This window comes from Numida meleagris, chromosome 3 (genome assembly GCF_002078875.1).
Source record: "Numida meleagris isolate 19003 breed g44 Domestic line chromosome 3, NumMel1.0, whole genome shotgun sequence".
Lineage (NCBI taxonomy): Eukaryota > Metazoa > Chordata > Aves > Galliformes > Numididae > Numida > Numida meleagris.
Genome location: NC_034411.1, coordinates 87,549,775 through 87,569,872, shown reverse-complemented (window position 1 = coordinate 87,569,872; position 20,098 = coordinate 87,549,775). Strand labels below are relative to the sequence as shown.

The window sequence follows — 20,098 nt, the reverse complement described above, 5'->3', positions numbered from 1 at the left end:
AAACTTCTGAAGAGAGGAGGAGAATAAAAAGGAGGAATGTCAAACCCCAGGACCTCAAAGGACCTCAAAGCGAAGTCAGAATGTGTTGATTGTACTCATGAGGCATTTGAACATTTTATAAAGAAAAAAAAAGAAATAGAGGGATTAAATTATTGATAACGTCAGAGAAGAGAAGAAAGATGATCTTAAAAGAAAGACCTTTTTCTAAATCTTCGGAATTGACTTCAAGTTCTGGCAACAACGATCCCAGAACAAACCAAAATTGCAGATTTAGCACAACAGAATGTTAATGCACGTTTTATCTAAAAGTTTTAACACCAAACGTAGGTAAAGCTATTTTTGTTTGGCCAACAGCCAATTCTCTTACACTGAAGAGAATGTTATCCTGCTTGATAAACAATACTTAAATCATAATAGGAATTAAAACGATAAAAATATGAAGCAGACAGATGCATTAACCACTCATACAGGGCAAACCTTGCCAGAGGTAAGAACGATCATCAGAAACTACACACAGAGGGAGAGAGATGAGATGCAAAACTTTGGGTATATTCTGCAGAATGAAATAATACTGTAAAAAGTAGAACACTGAAGTCAGTGTGAAAAGTAGAAGTAAATGTATGCCAAAATTAAAAAAAATAAATGATCTTTCAACACTTTGTCTCTGAAGAAACTGCTCCAAGATAAATCTTTAGATACAGCCTGTCTCTGAAGATTCAACCAGTCACCCACACTATCCTCACTAATACATCATTCAAGGCTGTTTACAAAAGTAAAAATGAAGTAGACTTCCTCTGTCCTTCATTTTATTTTGGCTGATGTAACTGCAGAGCTCCCTTTAACTTTACATCAACTTTATTTGTTTAAAAAGCTGTATTAACAGAGGAGGTTGTTACATTTTCTCATATAGTAGCTGAGTTTGTGGAAAAGTGCTCCTGGAATTTTGAATTCAATACAGAGAGATCACCTTTTCTACTAACAGTTTCAACTATACTTTCTGGAGACTTTCATTAATAATTCCACTTGACTTAAAAAGCAACTGCCAATGAAAACATAGAATATTTTTCATTCTTGAGGTCATCCTCTTGTATTAAAAGGAAAAGCCCAAACAAAGTAACTGGATGGCAAATTTTTGCTGTAAGGATTGAAAAAAAAAAAAAAGGATTCCTTCCCTGATAGAGCATTACTTTCTTTTTTTTCTTTCTTTCTTTCTTTCTTTTTTTTTTAAGTTTCCATGGTGCAGTAATTATGTTTTTCCTACTCATAATTAATCATTCCACCACAGATCACGTTCTTTGAAGAGCATTTTTTTTGACTCCTCACCTGTAACACACCATTTAGTTTTATGGTAATAACGATTTCATTGCAGTGAGACCAGAAGTCTACCTCCTTGTATGTAGTACAAGGCTGACAGACTTGCATTTAACTGGGCATCTTGTATTTCAGCAATCATGACTCACCTTATGCTGTGCAAGCTGCATCTTTATTTTGTCAGGGTCATTTGCAATTTCAAGATCAGAGTCCAAAGATTTCTCTGATTCTTCCAGCCACTCCATAAGTTTGTGCCAGGCTTCATGAAACTGCAGGAAAGTGAGATTTGCATGGAGTTAAAAACACACTTGATGTCCACAAACATTAAGTCCTGACCAATTCTCTGCAGGCTGAACAAGTACTCTGCATACTTGGGAAAGGCTTGGTGTGATTTTTCTCCCTGGCCTCTCCAATCAGCCTGTGGACTTAGTTTAGTCACTGGACTTAGCCTCCTTTCCCCAGGTGAATTAGCAACCTCTTATACACGTGATATGTATGTAAGCCCACTATGTCTCTTTCACAGATGTACTAGTAATTTCTGTTGATGTGCTGGTCATTTAGATTCCTACATTGTTAATGCTAAATAGAAAATACTGCAAGAATGGGGCTTAGCTATTGCCTACGTGGGACAACAGCTATAAACCACTGGGGAAAACTGAATGGATGACTGTCCCAAGATCTTCCCTGAGATGTTCAAAAATGTTCTCATTGTATCAAATGCTATCTCGGTGGGCATGGAACAGATTCTTGATCTTCCTTCCTTTCTCAACAACAGTGCTTCAGGGAAGGAAGCAGGGAAAGACTAAAGATTCAGCCAGCTTTCATGAAGAGGCAGGCCTTTGGGACTGGATTTTTATAGCTTGTTGTTTCTCCTTCTGTGTTGTTTTTTTCCTTTTAATTCCTCTTGCCTGGGCTGCCTAAATATGAAAGTATAAGGAACTAATTCAGCAAAGTGTTAACTCTCTTGGACCGTTTTTCAGGGCTGCGAATCAGGCCTTGACACTGATACCTGTCAGTACTCCTTCCCCAGTCTGCACAGATAGTTGTCATCCTAAATGAATAAAACTAATTGTATTGAGCTCTTCAAAGAGATGCAGAGTTGAAATCCTCTCTACTGTACATGTTATTGTAGAACTGCCACGTGTGTGAAAGCACAAGAAAAACACTGGGAAATTAAAAAAAAAAAGTTTGCTTTATGGCATTATTATTGCTCAGAAAAAATTCTTATTTTAGCAGCTGAGCAGCGGTAACAATGAACATGAGAATGTGGTTTGGCTGTGAACATGACCAAAGCTCCACTTGACTTAGAAAAGCTAGAACTTCTTACTAATGTTTAAATATATTACATTCCTCTCACACATTTTGCACCTTATCATTTATGCTCCTTAGTGAGGGGAACGTGAACCTAAAGAAAAGAAATGAATGCTCCCTGGTAAGGAAAAGTCGGTAAAAAACTCCCCGGGTTTTTAAGGAAATAAATTGAGAGGTCCTAGAAGGTAGTGGTATGTTAACTACCCTAAAAACCTGAGGAAGTGATGATTATTAACAAAGGCACAATGTAAGCAAAGGAAGAAAATACTAAGCAATACTAAGTAATACTCTTACAGATTAGTGAAAGGGATCCATCACATTATTTAAAATATAAGGACTTGATTGTGTAACTTCTTTTTGAGGACAGATGGCACTAATATACATCTGGAACCCACACTGCAACTTTCTGCTTTCAGACTATGCTGTACTGCAGACACAAGTTACTCCTTCAGTTGAAAATGAAGATTTCACCTTCCAAATGAAGTGCTCTATGACTGCATCACAGAAATTGCTCCACTAACTTAACAGTCTGTTACACTAACCCAGACTTAAATGAAAGTGCTTTAAAGCACCATATACTTTAAAAGTCTGGATATAAATTCAGCTTAGTTCAAAGAGTTGTACAACAGCTGTTGTCCAATTACCTGTTTGGCTCGTTTCCTTGCATCATCCAAAGCTCTTCCCCTTTCAACTAAGCGTTGAACTACTTTTTCCCATCTACTCTGTACACTAATCAGCAGATTCTTAATAAGGACTACATCTTGTTTCTGGCTGAAGTACTTCAAATGGGTACCGGTTTTATCCAGCTCTATGATCTGATCTCGATGAGAATTCACTTCTGTGGCAAAAACCTTCAAAAAAAAAAAAAAAAGGGGAGAAAATTTTTGTAAATATTTTATTACTCATGCATTGAGTAAACACTGAAAAAGCAGTGTGATAATGATGTAGCAAGACTATAAAATGCAATTTTAAACAAATCAAATATTTCTGAATGCCAGCGTAAGGGGGTTGATTTGAACATTGTTGAAGTATCTCAACAGAGTGGGAGAAAAACATTACACATCTGTTTCTTTACATACCTTGTGTTCATCAATTTGAAACAAGACAGTGTCCAAGATAAGGCTTGGCCGAGAAGCTGCAGTTAGAGTTTGCTCTGCCTGCGTAAGCCAATTGATGAAATCTTGAAGTGAGTTGTGGAACTCCATTGCTAAATTGAGGGCTTCTTCCAGTTTTGTCTGTAAAGAAAGGTCATATTTTAATAGCATCTAATATCGCGCAGGGTATTCAGCCAAGTAAACTATCTTAACTTCATATTTTGAAGTAAGCCATTTTAGTTTAACATTTAGTTTAATATTTATAAACATTCTTTAAACTCAAAATTACTGAGTTTTATATAAAATAATAGCCTGTGTTTGAGAATATTTAAGGGGATGAATAGAAACTTAACAGTAAAGCTATTTATTACAGATGAGTATAAATACAGCACCTAGTACTAGGATAATTTTTTCTAGAACATTACATTTTCTGGTAGTTAATTGTAATGGGATATATGGGTTTAATTTTTTTTTTTAATACAAAACCAATAGATTATCAGACATCTAGATTATCAGAAATCAGATGGAAGTGCACTTGGAAGAGCCTCAAAGTAGTCATCTAATTTATTCTTTTGCACTAAAGAAAGAACAGGTTGGCCTAGATCACTTCTCTGTAATATTGTACAACTGTTATTTTTGTTACCTGAACTGAGACTATACTTGGATCCAGAATTTTTTCAAACAGTTGTATTGTTGGCCTAGCCAAGACGTTCAGCTTTATATCGTCTTGCAAGAAGGTGCTCAAATTATGCATTAACTCAGCTCACATTCTTCCACTATAAAGTTATCTTATGAGACACCACCATTTTTACTTTAAAATACAACTAAGTTGTGAGTTAAATAATTCTGCCTCATACACATCAGAGCAGAGCAGAGAATTCCTGTGTAATTATTGACTTTCCTCACTGCTTAACTGAGGTAGAACAAATACACTATATTTCATGAAGGGATGAAAGCAAAATGAAATTATGAATTAAAAAAAACGTATGTTGCACATCAGGGAAATCATGCTATTGATCTACATTAGAGCAGAAGGTAGTCTCTTGAAGTAAGTGGCAGAAGGCCAAGACTTTGGGAATTTTAAGAAAAAATGGATAAAGGCTAGGAAAATTAATGCAGCAATTCTGTTCTGAGAAGGAAATAAACTTTAATGATCAAATGATTTTATTCTTTCTCTCATGTCTGTAATCACTGTAATAAAAACCAGAAAAGCCCTCACTCTATAAAGTGAGTATTATTAGTATCAGTTAACATATTTCTATAGAATAATCTTCTGCCCTTCTCAGCCATCCTGTCCCCCAGTTATGGTTAATCAACTTCTTGAATCCCATTCTTCCCAGTACTTGCTAAGCATTGTAATGAATTCTGCACAACTATCTCTACAGCTGATATTAGATCTAAAAGACTAAGCAAGTTTGCATATATAAAAGGACAAAACTTCAGCAGTTCTAAATACATGATTTACATTTCTATAGTTATGTATAAACACATACTTTTCTTTCACCGAGCTTTGTTTGTACCGATTCCCACTTTTCTTTTAAGTTATTTATGTCCTGCTCAACATTTGTTTCAGCAGACTCTGGGCATCTTGCAAGCATCTGCTGGCCCTTCTGCATTAGACACTTATATGTCTCTTCTTTGGCTTCAAAGGCAGCACAAAGTTCCTAAATAAAGAAACCAATAGAAAGTAAGTCAGGTAGAAATTCAATACTCTTTACAAATGTTAGCATAGCATCTATTCCTCCCCCAACATTTTGCGGGTATGATTAAGACTAATAAAAGAAACATATGTAATTCATAAAAAGCCAAATGATCAAAGAAAAGGCCCAATTCTTTAGGAAATGAGAACTTGTATTGTCTGTCAGATGTTCTTTCTGAGATGCAAAGCTTGGCAAAGAAAGTACTAGGCACTTATCTCATTGCACAAGATTTCCTACAACTCTGTTGGTTTACTGTCCATCTGCAGCTAAAACACAGAAAGCGTCAGCATTATACAGCGCGCTGAAAGCCCAGACATATCCAACACACCTTCAAAAGTAGGTGGGAAACCTGGGAGGGCTGTTTTATGGTACTTCATCTCTTGTGTTTTGTCTGTATTTTCCTTCACTCACTAGACAAGAGCAAGATATTTTACACATATACAGAAAGCCGGAAAAAATATGGCAATTGTTGTTCTACCTGCTAACTGTTCAACTCACTTTTCTCTTTCAACCACGTTGAAGATGAGGTGGCAAGAGAATTGGAGCTCACATATGTTCCTCTGACTCAAAATGGCATTTCCAAAATTTGCAACAGATCCTTGAAAACGCACCAATGAGGTTGGTGCTGACTCCCAAATGAGGATCTTTCAGATCCACAGTAAGTGGTTTGCAAATGGGAGGAAAAGAACTTTTTCCTCTGACTCCCAAGAAAAGAATATAAACTCAGTATTTTCTTTAGGTAAGAGGTACTGGACACAGCGTTGTATCTGATTGAAGAGGAGGGCAAAGCTGGAAGTAGGTTTAACCTTGAGCTAGGATTCCAGAAAGCTTTGCTCCTCCTTCCTGAGGACCACAAACACTGTTGTCACCCCATCTGTTTTTTCTTATGTTCCCAAACTCCTCAACATACTTCTAGTTTCCAGAACTTGCCAAAGCACTTATTTCTGCTGCAGTGCAAGAACCCCTCAGAAGTAAATGTAGGGGGCACCGCACAAGTTAGACGCGGCATGGAAAGGATGGCCTGAAACACTGGGGCTGGGCTCAGGGGAAGCCAAGGAGGCCTCTCTGTAAGCCTCTTTCCTGCTGCGTCCTGTAACATCTCTTCATATCTCTTTTATTCCCGGTGCTGCCTTAGCTGGAAATGCTACCCAAGCACAACACCATTTATGAACTGATTACAGTTAGGGGATGTTTTATTCATGAACATAGAAACAGACCTTATACTCAAGATGATGATTCATAATGTTATTTCCAGTGAGAAAACACAATAAAATATAGAGCAAAATTTTCTATTTCAGTTTCAGGTCACAAATTAATATGGTTTGTATCCCTTAAGAGCAAGTTGAAATTTGGAACTTACAATAAATTGTTCTCAACCTGACAACCCGCCTTAGCATTTCAGTTGCCAAAACACCAGAGAATTTACAGAGTTACACAGATGCACTGAGTTTAACTAAACTGAAATCAAATCCTATTTTTTAAAGCTTATATACCTTTCAGGATAATAGCAAGACAATCTCTGCAGTTGTATGACAATCCACAGCATAGCACTGACTTTTAAAATGCACAGTTCAGAAATGATTGTATATATTTACATATGTACAAACTACTGGGGACAAATTCACACTTGTTTCAACAATAGTATTACATTCAGATTTAAGATTCTTCTAATTTGTAAATGCAATAAATATTAAAAAAAAGGCTTTCTGATTTGCATAGAATAATCCAAAGAAAATTCTGATATTTTCTAGGGAAAATTTTTTAGTCTTGACCTGATTCCAAGTCCTGGATGAAAAATGAAAAGAATACCACCGATTCCCATGGATTCTTGATTACACAGTCCCCACCTCTGCAGGAACAATGTTTTTTATGTTTGGGTTTTTTGTTGTTGTTTTGTTTGTCCTGCTCTTTTTTTAAAACACAAAATGAGACAGATTTGAGGTGAAGGGGGTGTCAAAGAATTAACATCCTTTCTCTGTTTTGCACTTGTTTCCTGTCATAACTGATTCTGAAACCGCAAATGCTATTCCTTCTCAAAAATTGTTACTGGTAAATTTTGAAAAAAAGGCCCCACATCTGTGGCAAAACCTTTTGCATCATTCCAAAATAAAATGTGATTTATTAAGCTGTGACAATGCAGTGTTTTAATGGAAACTGTGTCAGGCATCTTAGAGTGCAAGGTCAGTTCAGTAAATATCACTCTTACATCAGAGCAAAGAGGTCAGAAGTTCAGATCACTGGGTTTGGGGTTATATCCAGGCCTAACAGCACAGCATGGTTTTATATAAATGGAGCACTATAGACCACCTTCCCGTAAGGTAAGGCTTCAAAAGTTAAAGTGTCCTTTATCAACCTTTGTGGCCCTACAGGGGAAAAAATCCATAGTTTTTCTCTTATAAAGGAAGGAAGGGAAGGAAGGGAATAATTCAGACATCCTGATCAGATTTCCATTTCTAATTAAAGCAGAGTCTTTATGACCTATTAGTCCTTATTACATCTGTGCTAATGATGATTTCATTGTCAGCTTTGGTTAAATAAAGAATAAAGGATCAAGTCCTTTGATTCAAGGTCCAAGTGAATGTGGATCCCTTTTAGATTCATCTTCATATCTGAGAAAGAGCATAAATTCTAGTTATGGGGACAGAAAAGTGAAGAAACATATGGATCACCTAAGAATCTGTAAACACTTTCTGTTTTCCTTCTGAAAATAAGGACTAAGAAACTTTTATTTCTCTCTCAATACTATTAATGGCTAAGCCTTGGGCACCTCCCAAGTTACTACTTTCACTCCACTGAAAATAACAGTGCTGTTTTGAAGGCTATTAAATTTTTTAAGATACAGTACAGACATTGTGATATATAGACCACGCACTGTATTTAGCATAAATACTCATGAAAGATAGTTAGTCCTGAAATGCAATTTGCAAAGCATTCTAATGCTGATACTTACCATATGGGTATTAAGCTGTTCTCTTGCTGTTTCTGGTAAGCCTCCAACAGGTTTTGATGCCAGCAGTTGACGTTCAGTGTCTGTCAGCCATTGCTGCATATCTTCAACTTCACCATGGAAACCTTGGGCCTAAATTATACCACAGCATTTTAGAGCTTACTTACATGTTTTCCACTCCAAATTCTAGCTCAGATGCAGAAGTATACTGGCAACAGATTCAATCAGGTATTTTCAGTAACCAGAGGAAATGAAAGAAAGAAAAACAGCAAAGGAAAAACACAACAAAACAAAATTTAACTATCCCAATTTATCGTAACAGAAAAGTACGAAAACCATGAAAATCCTGAAAGAAGGCTAAATGAGCCACTGAAAGATCAATGTTTTCCCTGAGTAATATACCTATATAGAATCTTCAGCCTTTAAAAATACATAGACAAAAAGCTGAGGTCTTGACTCAACTCTATAAAAGACAAAGGACAGCTGTGGAAAGTTCAGCTGGGTCTAAACTTTCTCCAAATTTAGGAGTGTCTGCATTACGGCTTTCACTTAGGTCAATTTCCAGTGCACTTTCAGTATTTTATGTAAAAAGACACTTTTTCTGAGTTGTCTCTTTATTTCATCATTTCCTGCTCACCTGGATCAAGGCACTGTCCAGTTGCTGTTTCCTTTGTTCTGTTTTTTCCAACACATTTTGCCAGCGCTGATTCAGAAGTTCCAACTTGCTCCGTAAATTACTTGCTTCTTCAACAGCACTTGATTCAATCAGGTCACTTCCTGCTTTCTTAACTGCTTCCACTGTAGACTGATGAGCTAAAACATCATTCTGTAGCACCTACAATTGTAACATAGCATGTATGACTAGCTATGTTGATAAGTTATTTAATAAAGGCAAACGTAGTAACAAAGCTAGTTCTAACCCAGTGGCAAGACAGTAGTTTACAATTAGCACAGGTATTAGCAACGAAAGCTAATAACTAGTTTAATTTCAATCAAAAGCAGTAACAGACCACTCTGCCAGAATGCTGTGTTTTATTTTTAAATCTTGGAAAAAAATATATTCTTTCTGAATATATATCCTTATGAAGTTAAGCTTTCTGGCACTGCAAGTGAGGACGCACTTCTGAGATATTCAATATTGCTTCACTTTCCTTCATTTACTACATACTTTCTTTAACAGCAATTTTCTTTGATTTTGAGGGCAAGGTGTGAAAACAGTATTATAAATAGTATTGCTGACTCCACTTGGAGCAGTAGGCTAAGAAGAGAGGAGAGAAAGGGGCAAGAAGACAACATTCTGACTGCCATGATGTCTTTTTACACATTTCAGGACTACAACCAGTTTCATGTATGTCAGGCTAACAGGGCACTTCAATTGTCCTAGGAGCTGGGGAATGTATATAATACTTACACTATTCAGATCTCCACTATTAAAACCTGGTTTAAGATCTGTTACCATCAACCACAGTAAAACCATAAAGGACAAAAAGTATGTCTGGGAAAAAGATGCTGTTTTCAGAAAGATTAAAAAGAAAAACAGAGAGCTTTAAAGTACCAGGAATAAAGAACAGGAAAAGGTGACACGCAAATGGTTAGGAAGGGAATGACAAACCCCACCTATGAAATTCAACTGTTTGACTACTCTCTTCCAGGATAAGTGGTTCAAACTTATCTCCACCAAGATGCCACCATAAGGAGAAAAAAAAGAAAACGCTCAACACAAAGGAACTTTCTTCACCAAAATAGCGATCAGGTACTGCAATGGGCTTCCCAGGGAGGTGGCTGAGTCACCACCCCTGGAGGTGTTCAAGAAATGTTTAGATGTGGTACTAAGGGACATGGTTTAGTCGGGAAATACTGGTGGTAGGTAGACGATCAGACTAGGTGAACTTAAAGGTCTTTTCCAACCTTGGCGATTCTATGATTCTATAATTCTAACTTTTAAATAAAACACACAGACCAAGTCACAACGAAAGAGCAAGTCACAAGCAGTCTTTGTATACGGAATGTGCACACCTTTGCTTTAATTCTTCTAAGCCAAGCTCTGGAAGGTATTTGTTATTTTATTTTCCTGGCAGAAAAGAAAAAAGGATATTCACACAAGCAGATGCATCTTAATCCTTCCTTCCTGCTGAGGCTCACTAGGAACAAGGTCTATTCTTTCCGAAGTTATTCAAGAGATAGATGTTTTTCCAGGCTACCACCGGATGCACTACTGTGTGAACTTTCTAACCTATAAATTCTGTTTTACAAAACGGAAGTAGATAGGTTGATGAGTTTGCTGAAATCCTTCACTACTGAACATAGATGAAGTCATATATGATGTCTGGATGCTTCCTCAGCAGAGGAAACAGCAGCAAAACACTTTCACTCTGTAAGAGTATAAAAGGTTCGCAGAGTGGAAGGTGGGCTTAGAAATTTTTTTTTTTTTAAAAAGGTCTGTTTCTAACAGTAGTCACATAGGGCACATACATATTTCACTCTGCACAGGTCCCCACTGATTACCCAAAAAGACTCAGAAGTAGCATAGCTGCACTGACACAGACAATGAAAATGCCTTAATTATCTGTGTACTGTCAATTTCAATCTACACTCTCTAAATACAAAATGAACTCTGAATAATTTTTACATCATATGCCGGCCAAAAATTAAATGACAGACTTGAGAGAAAGGGAAGGATTTATGAGGTTAGTATGAAATCCAAAAAGTTAGAGAAGATCTTTTGCTCTTTAGAGATGCTTTTCTAAATAAACAATGAAAGCAACTCCGAACTGCAACTCACTTTTTTTCTGACAAGAAAGCACAAAGGTAAAGGTCAAATGTGTTTTCTAAGACCTGGCCTAAACAGAACCAGTCAAGGAGTTTATTGCTTCAAGGAGATTTAATACGCTGGATGACTTTTCAGTTCTCTGGATCAAATGAAGGTGAAAAAAGGTGGAGATCGGGGTCAGCTGCTCTTTTTTGGCTATGTTATTTGCATACCATATGCAAGGAAGAAAGGAATATAGAAGAGTAGGAGAAAATATATTAGTTTTTCCAACCCTGCATTTCAGCCATAATCTGCATCTTGAAAATTTCTGTAAAGAATTATTTATCAAGTGCAAAGTTTTACTACAAGACTCATCGCTAAGATAAACATCAAAAAACATTTCATTTAATATTTGTTGTAATTACATACATGATGTTTGGCAAGTTCAATTTCAATAGCCTTGGGGTCTCCACCCACGGGTTTCTGTTCATTCAGCAAGTCTTCCGTATGCGTCAGCCATGTAAGTAACTCATCCAGGGCATGCTGGAACTGCCCCAAGGCTAACAAGGCACCTTCCAGCTTATGCTATAGTAAAAATAAAATAAATTAACAATTAAATGGCTTCATGATGCTATTGAATTGGCTTAAATTACCATTAGTCACCATAATCCAAAGCGGAGTCCATACTTATGATAGCATAAAATGAGAGACAAACAGCTATTCAACACAGCAACAGCTTTATAGTCATAGCTGACTTAGCAAATCCATTGTAAAGCCTTACATTCTGGGCTTAAACTCCTGATCTCTGAAGATCCCATGTAACCAGAGCAGAGCTAACATTGAAAGCCCTCTCATCAGAGATGTGGCAGTAGTTTTCATCTTTTAAAATATAATTTCAATATAAATGCATCTTGATGCATCACCTTCTTAAAATGATTCTCTGCAGTAAAAAATTCAATTTAGAAAAAAAACCTCTTCAAAGCGTTGCAACTTTCTCTCTTTGATAATTTAATATTTTGTAAAGAATAGTGAAACATTTAAATATTCAAATTAAGGTTCTAAGAAAAAGTGCTCAGTTCAGAAGGTAATAATGGTTTGGCACATATAAACATGCTTTCAACTGCTACTTAAAATGTCATCAAATAATCAAAATGAAATAATAATGATTTGATATTACACTGCTGACAGAGGAAGTGACAAAAAACTGCTAAGAGTTTAAAAAAAAACACTATGAAAGCAATTCAGTAAATTATGAAATTAAAATTCCATTAAATATAGTTCTGTAATTTTCAAACAGAAAAGACTAAATATGTTAACTGTTACAAACATTATGCATAATGAAAAGCTTTTCTCGTAAAAACTAAGTCATGAATGAAGCTTACACCTTCAGATTTATTTACCTGTCTATTTATGATTTTTTCTTCTAGGCTGTCCCACATTAGTTTGAGCTCTGAGAGAGGGTCTTGAACAGTGTGCTTGTCACTTTCCTGTGTTACCTTCTTCAGCAATAGTTCTGCTTGATGGTTCAGCCTTTCCATTTCTATCTGCTGCTGATAAGCTTCTGTTTTAAATTGCTATGGTAAATAGAAAAAGAATAAAAATAAACACATATCATAATGACTTTCTTGAGCGTAGCACATTACAGCAATATTTACAATAATAATACATAACTGTCAACTTTCACAAATTTGGGGGTTTGTTTTCATGAGTCAAAATGCATGTAAAACACTCACAATTCAGATGGTTCCAGCTAATTCAAAATATGCAATGAAGTCTTACTATCCTACCAGATATTCTTAACTGTGAGCAGAGGAGGATAAAGATACCCAACAGAAAAGCACTCTCTAATGATCTCGCTGCTTTGTAAATGAGACAGAACTTGAGTAATTTCTAGCTCTTGCGGTTGTGACAATATAATACTTTAAAAAGAATTATTCTTCAAAAGACCTGAAAGCAACCTTTCTTTAGTACAACACCCACTTGTACAGACAACTTAGGCACAGTCTGCACGTAACTTGGAGATGTATGTTCTTCTGAACTGTGAATGATAGATAGATACAGTTCATTTGAAGTCGTATCATAAGATAGAGAAAGCAACCTATCCACAGTCAAAAAATTTTACAAGTCAGGAATAAAACCAAGGGTATTCCCTGATTATTACACATCCCCACTTTTTATTTAAATACGTAGTGCAATCTACCAGAATCAGGAGGATACTTAGTCATAGAATCATATAGACAGGTTTCTAAGTGTGAAATTTTGACTTACAGTTTATTGGATGTATTGGGAATGATGCAATAATACGTTTGAACACTTAGAGAAAGTAGATAATGGCAGAAGTGAAGCTCTGAAGGCATTTTCTCAGAGCATCAAGGAAGTTGCTTATGGTGGAAGCCAGAAAACTTAATTGTAGCAAAAAAATCCTATTTATAATCTTACAGCTTTTGAAGGAATCTGTTACAAGTATTCTGTGACTGAACAGTAATGTAATCCCTCCAAAATCTATTCCAAAGCCTTCAGTCATACATTTTATAATGTAAACTATACAATGAAATGTTATTTCAATTTTTCATACAGATCCTTTTTTTAAAAACTAAAAACTGAAAATGAAAATTGCTTGAGTCGTGAAAAATTCAGAATACTATAAACAATGCAAAAAAAAAAATAGAAAAATGCAAATATAAATTAAATAAATGGCTATTTCATACCTTAAGTTCCTCTGTCTGCTGCTTCACTGTCTCCAGATCCGTTCCAACTGGGGACATAGATGCTAACTTGATGCCGGCAATGTCTACCCAGTCAAATATTGCCTAAAAATCACAATATGAAACTAAAGCATGAGTGGGGAGAAATAGTATCATGTTTAGGAGTTGTAATAAGTAAAACATCTGAATTTATCAGATATCTTCACAAAGAACAATATTGCTATGCTCTTTAAAATAGAACAGATTTCTTTAACAAAACCTACATTCTTGACAATGCAAAGGATGAAATATTGATTAAGTACTCCATTAATTGATACAAGAATAACAATTTAAATTATGATTATTACAAAGCAATAATTAACAAACTTCCATTGAAGAGCAATGTCATCTGTGTGAAGAACGTGGAAGAAGACCCACTCAGTAGATATTAGGTACTGAATGGCCATAACTGAGCTTGACTCAATCTCCATAGGATAACGTGGTTATAATTTCAAACAATCAATGAAGTGCCCCCATTTGAGAGGCTTTGTGGGTACTACTTTTGTTCCTAATAGAACAGCCTTGAGAATATCCTACTTACAGATTACCAACAGCTACATCAATCTGAGTAATTGCATAGGGGAAAAAACACCTTTGGTAGGTCCTTATTGTCTCAGCCTGTTAACCATGATTCATGAGGGAGAAACAGGTAGGAGTTCTTGTCACAATGGCCTACAGTTCTCTGAGGAAAGAAGAACTACCCTCAACAAGCTCAACAGGATGAGGCAGCTGCAGTACAGCTAATAATCTGTCCACAACACTTTTCATATTATCTACTAAAAGGCACACCAGAAGGCATTAAAATACACAAAGTACCAAGCTTATACAACCACAAAAACACAAAATACTTAAACCAATGGCAGTGCTACTAATGTAATCCTACACATCGACTTTGGCATAGTACGAACAGAGTATCTGGAGAAAAAATAAATAATGAGGTGCACTGAAAAACAGGCATGATGTATATTATTATTGAGTGTTCTGCTGCTTGATCTGCACTGAATACATGAAAAACTTGCCTCAGCATCATGTGAACCTGTAATTTTATGTTTCAAAGGTTTAATGAAACAAGAAAGACATTTTTAAATGATTAACAGTAAGGGTGGAGTAAAACTAAAGTTCTTTAACTGTCCTCCATTCAAAGAAAACAGCAGCTGAGTATACAGACCAGTAATCTGTTCCTTTCAGATCATATGATTGCATCACATCAACTCGCTTATCATGTGAATTGCTATCAAAATGAGAACAGGATTACTATGAATTTGTGTGGTATCAAAAAAACTCTGCACTTGCCAATAAGCAAGGAGATTTTACCATGGAATCCATATAATGCAGCATATGAACAACAATACGAAGAGACCAAATCAACAGAAAATGCCTGCTTGCTGAATAGTCAGTATAACCAGTGTTACATTACTTGTCACCCACTCAATCACATTACATTTTAAATAAAACCACATTAAATCCTATTAACTCAAGATTGGATTAGGTATATCAGGTGTATCACACCATCTTACCTGCAGTCCATCTTGGTATTGAACAGCTGCCTGCATAGCTTCAGCAAGCTTGTCCACTCTCTCTTTCCATGTTTTGTTTAAGGCATCCCAGGCAGAGTTCAGCTGCAAATAAGTGCAATTTATATCAATAGACAAAAACAATTTTTATGCCACATAATTTGGATTCACTAAATAGTTATTGCTCAGTAGCTCCAATAAATCAAACATCCATATTTCATATTCACTTCATATTAAACCTCTTGTTCTATCACTGCATAGTTTCCTTCAGAATGCACTAGAGGTTCTGTAATACAGAAGCTGTGTAATTCAACACTAACTACATGTTTATTAACATAGGGATTATAGTCAGTATGGGAAATGTCAAGTCATCTGGAGTTGAATCATATAATAAACGTTGCATAAAAGAAAATCACATTACCAAAGATGAGAGAAATTAAGTCTTTTGAAGTCACGTAACCAGGATTGGTCTCAGTTAAGATACCTGGCATAAAGCAGATACATATGAAACTTATTCTCGCATCATTTTCACAAGAAATAGTCATCTACTGTATTAATCGGTAATTTTTTAAATGTCTTCTACAAAAAATTAATCCATAAAGCAATAAAATTAATTTTTCTGTACATGAAAATCTGAGTCAGTGTTTACTTACCCAAAAAGCCAACCTTACTTTAACATGAAGGCTTCAGGGAAATCTTACTTTTGGTACCAGAATTTTATTTTCAGAATTTCTTAGGAGGCAGGGAATACTACTATCAGCTGAACAATAATTTATGAAGGCTACTGCAAAAGTAATGCCTCCCACCTTATTATGTTGGTTTACAATGTCTAAGGTGGATATTGGTGGTACAGCAGTAGAGGTTGAATCTTCCCACCAATATTCCACTACATTTTGTTGCTGTGAGACAGATGCAGCAGAGGGGCTGTCTGACAAAATGGCATTTCACATGGAAATGTGTATGAAGCAAAGGTGTAGAACTGAATTCCTCCATGAGGAAAAAATGGCACCCACTGACATTCATCAACGCTTGCTGAACATTTATGGAGATGCAACAGTGAGACAGAGGGTGGTGTGTTTCAGCAGTAGCAATAGTAAAGTGAAAAACAAGCCATGTTCCAGACAGCAACACACAGCTGTCACATCACGAAATGAAGAGTATCTCTATCAGCTCATCCATGCAAATGGATGGATTACAACTCGGGAACTGTGTATGGAGCTGACTGTCAGCTTCAATCCATTAGAAATGATGGTGGCAATGTTGGAATATTGCAAAGTTTGTACCAGGTGGGTCCCACAAATGCTCATGCAGGAACAGAAGGAACACTATACACAAATCTGTCAGGACCTATTGAATCAATATGTGGCTGAAAGTGACAGTTTCCTGGATCACACTGAAGAAAAAGTTCAAGATGCAGCCTTCAGCAGGGGGAAGACGACAAGAAGACAACCTTTGTCTTGCAACACGATAACATCAGCCCTCATGCCAGTCTGAAGATCATGGAGCACACTGCCAGTCTTCACTGGACTGTCCTGCCACATCCACCATATACTCTGGATTTGGCGCCCTCTGACTTCCATCTGTTCAGGTTGATGATAGATTGCATGGACAACATTTTCCTAGCAATGATGCCATCATTGCAGCTGTGAAACAGTGGGTTACACCTCTACTGGTGCAGATTTCTATGACCACATCATGGAGGCTTTCTCTCATCGCTGGCAAAAATGTATAGCTAGCAATGGTAACTGTGCTGAAAAACAGTGTTTTGTAGTTGAGCATTTGCTCTATCAAATAGTGTTACTGTGCTCTTCGTATCTGTTGTAGTTTCCATGGAAATAAATAGGAGGCATTACATTCTGAGCTACGTATGTAACATTAATAAATTTGAGCATCTGCTTTTCCCGTACCTCATCTATACTCTTGTTGACAATAGGTTTGTCAGGCTCTCCACAAGCAGCTCTAAGTTCAGAGCCCAGGCTCACAACTGTTTCTAGTTCTTCTTGCAGTCCATCAATTTCTTCTTTAGCAGCCTACAAGGAAAAAAAAAATCCAACACTGTTACATAATACTACTTACAATAATTTACGTATGGCTTGCTTTTAAGATAGAACACATCCGTGTTTGACTTCTGCTCTCTTTAAAGTCACCTGGACTTACAATTGGATGTTTAAAATATCAGCATCCCTTTGCAGTGTCAGAGTAAATCAAATGACATCAGTCTAAATTATAAACAAATAATGATGTCATTTTGTATGGGATGGAAAAAATAAACAGGATATTTTAAATTAGATTTCTTTAATCAAAATGTTTTCTTTTTCAGAGGTTATCATTCACTTTCAAATCTGTAACTATCAGCATAAATAATTACAGACTTGGAGCATAATACAGACATTTGTATGCCTTTCATTTAGATGTTGTGTATTACCCGGAATCTAAAGTATGTGTAACTTTTACAAGCCTCAGTGACATACATATTATATGCATGCTTATAAACAGATATGTATGTATAATGACAGGCATAAGTTGTATGCTCATTGCAATTAAGCACTGATACATATCATTTACCATAGACTCTTGAGATATCATTATAGTAAATTTCTATATAATTATCCCTCTTTACCTCTAAAAAAAAAAATCTCCTGTGTTATCTCCTCATAAGTCTGTCTTTTCTCTGCATACTGTAAATAAAATAGTTTAAATCAACAACTGACCTCAGCAGCTTCCTGCTGTTGCTTGACTACAGATGGGTCAACTCCAGGTCCCTCCAGTTCTCGAATGAAGTCCTGAGTATCTTTAATAGTAGCTACGAGAGCCATATGATCGCACCAAAACTTTTCAGCTAGTTCCATAACATCCAACAATTTGGCCTCCCTTTCCTCAGTCAAGGTCTGGATGTCTTGCCAAATGAGGACCATTTGGTCTAGTTTATCTTGAACAGCTAAACAACAAAGGAAGGAGATTACTACCTTGGCAAACAATTCTTGGCCATATATATCTCTCTGCAGCTCTACAACAGAAACATATGTGTACATTTTAAAATTTAGACTTTAAAATTGTTTCTTTAAAAGACTTTTTACAATGTTAAGTGGAAACAACGAACAAGACATTTAAAAACAAAACAAAGGTCAGATCCATGATGAATGATTAAATGAATGTCTTGGTTTTTATATCTTTAGCAGCTTCTCCAGGAAAATACAATCCCCAGTTTAGTGGCCATCAAAAATGAAGATTTTTATGTGATGAAGCTTGGTGCATTTCCACTACATGAATCTTTCCTCAGTGTACTACCTTTAGCAGACACATCCTTATCTGCTCCTTCTGAGCGAGCAATCATTTCCTCCCCTCGCTGCTTAAGTGTCTCATAGACTGGCTGAAGTTTTTCCAGATCCATTGACACATTCTTATTTTCACTAATTTGCTCTTTAATCTTCTCAACCTCTGCTGAGATTGAAGGTGGCTGCCTCAGACGTTCAACTATGCGCTTCAGACTCTCAAGAGTTGGATCTATCTTGTCATGAAACTGAGAGGGTGGAAAAGGACAGAAAGAAAGGGTAGAGAAATTAGAAGAAAAATTGCATCTGAAATTTCACTTGGAATGGCTGCTTTAAAATTAATGTATTTAACATCTCTGCTTATACATGTGCAACTTGCAGTACTCTCAGGTGGTTCTCTCTCTGTTTTAATATCTAAAAGAAACACATGACCCTGCAAAATGGTGGTACTTCTCAGATTTAAGAGATACAGAATTTCACTATGAAGTCTGGGTTTAATCCTGAAAGAATCCATCTGAAAATACTGCATAGGGCAGCACCTACCTGCATGCAGTCAGTTCTGCATAATTAGTACATTACTTTGTATCTATTTTTGGAAAGCTGTGGCTTTCTGATTGCATCATTTTAGAAAGATACTTATCTTAATATTAATTACATGTATTTTCATATCAAGACCACCATATTGCATGCAAGCCCTAATTAGGATTTGATATTTAAGGTCATTCAAAAAGACATTCGCCTGATGCCCAAGTGGTGCTCATTAGTGCAGTAAATGTGCATTACTTCCTGCAACTAAAAGCTCACAACAGCATGTATTACGTTCATCCACATTTGACTCAGAGCCCATTTGCCCAGAAACTCTGCTACATCTACGTTAATTAGCATGGTTTATCCTTTGGTACAAGTCTAAAGTAAAGTACTAATGTATGCTTTTGGATTCATACGGATTACTAAAAGTATGTCACAACCATGCCCCTTCAAGTTACAGAAATTATTAAACTGTGGTAGTAGAACCAGCAGGATCTACAAAGAGCACTCTTGACTACACCTGGGGAAGTTGCTAGAAAAACACAGCAAGACAAGCTTACCCTACGTGAACAAATAGCTACATCCTTAGTATTCAAAGAAATACATGCAAAACAAATGTAATTGCTTTTTCCCACTGTACAGACTGTTATGATCTCTGTCTTCATTAGAAGTGTAAATATCATACAAGCTAGCAAAATGCAATAAATAAAGATAAGCAACCTCCCTACATTCTAGACTTCTGAAAAACTGATTATGGCAACAAAACGTTACAGAAGTGACAAAAACTGAAATGAATTTGACAATATTCAAATCTAATTTTAGGACACATATCCTGCATTTTTAAATTCTCAGTCCACTCAGTGGGCCTCATTTTACTCTGACTTCAATGACTGAGACAAGGTGATTTAGAACTTAAAAGGAGGAAAGG

At 36.3% G+C, this 20,098-nt stretch overlaps 1 protein-coding gene across 16 annotated transcripts in view; it reads right to left on the bottom strand.

Annotated features, from left to right (window-relative positions):
- The window catches only part of DST (dystonin), a 299,648-nt gene that overhangs the window by 27,798 nt on the left and 251,752 nt on the right, over positions 1-20,098 (bottom strand). For all 16 annotated transcript variants that reach the window (XM_021391636.1, XM_021391639.1, XM_021391637.1 and 13 more), the window contains 13 exons: positions 18,659-18,890; positions 18,082-18,308; positions 17,278-17,400; positions 15,374-15,475; positions 13,821-13,922; positions 12,513-12,686; positions 11,542-11,697; positions 9,001-9,198; positions 8,367-8,495; positions 5,210-5,380; positions 3,702-3,857; positions 3,267-3,473; positions 1,461-1,580 (listed from right to left, as the gene is read on the bottom strand). In XM_021391636.1, coding sequence (XP_021247311.1) covers positions 1,461-1,580; positions 3,267-3,473; positions 3,702-3,857; positions 5,210-5,380; positions 8,367-8,495; positions 9,001-9,198; positions 11,542-11,697; positions 12,513-12,686; positions 13,821-13,922; positions 15,374-15,475; positions 17,278-17,400; positions 18,082-18,308; positions 18,659-18,890 — 2,097 coding nt within the window. The remainder of the gene's footprint in view (positions 1-1,460; positions 1,581-3,266; positions 3,474-3,701; positions 3,858-5,209; positions 5,381-8,366; positions 8,496-9,000; positions 9,199-11,541; positions 11,698-12,512; positions 12,687-13,820; positions 13,923-15,373; positions 15,476-17,277; positions 17,401-18,081; positions 18,309-18,658; positions 18,891-20,098) is intronic.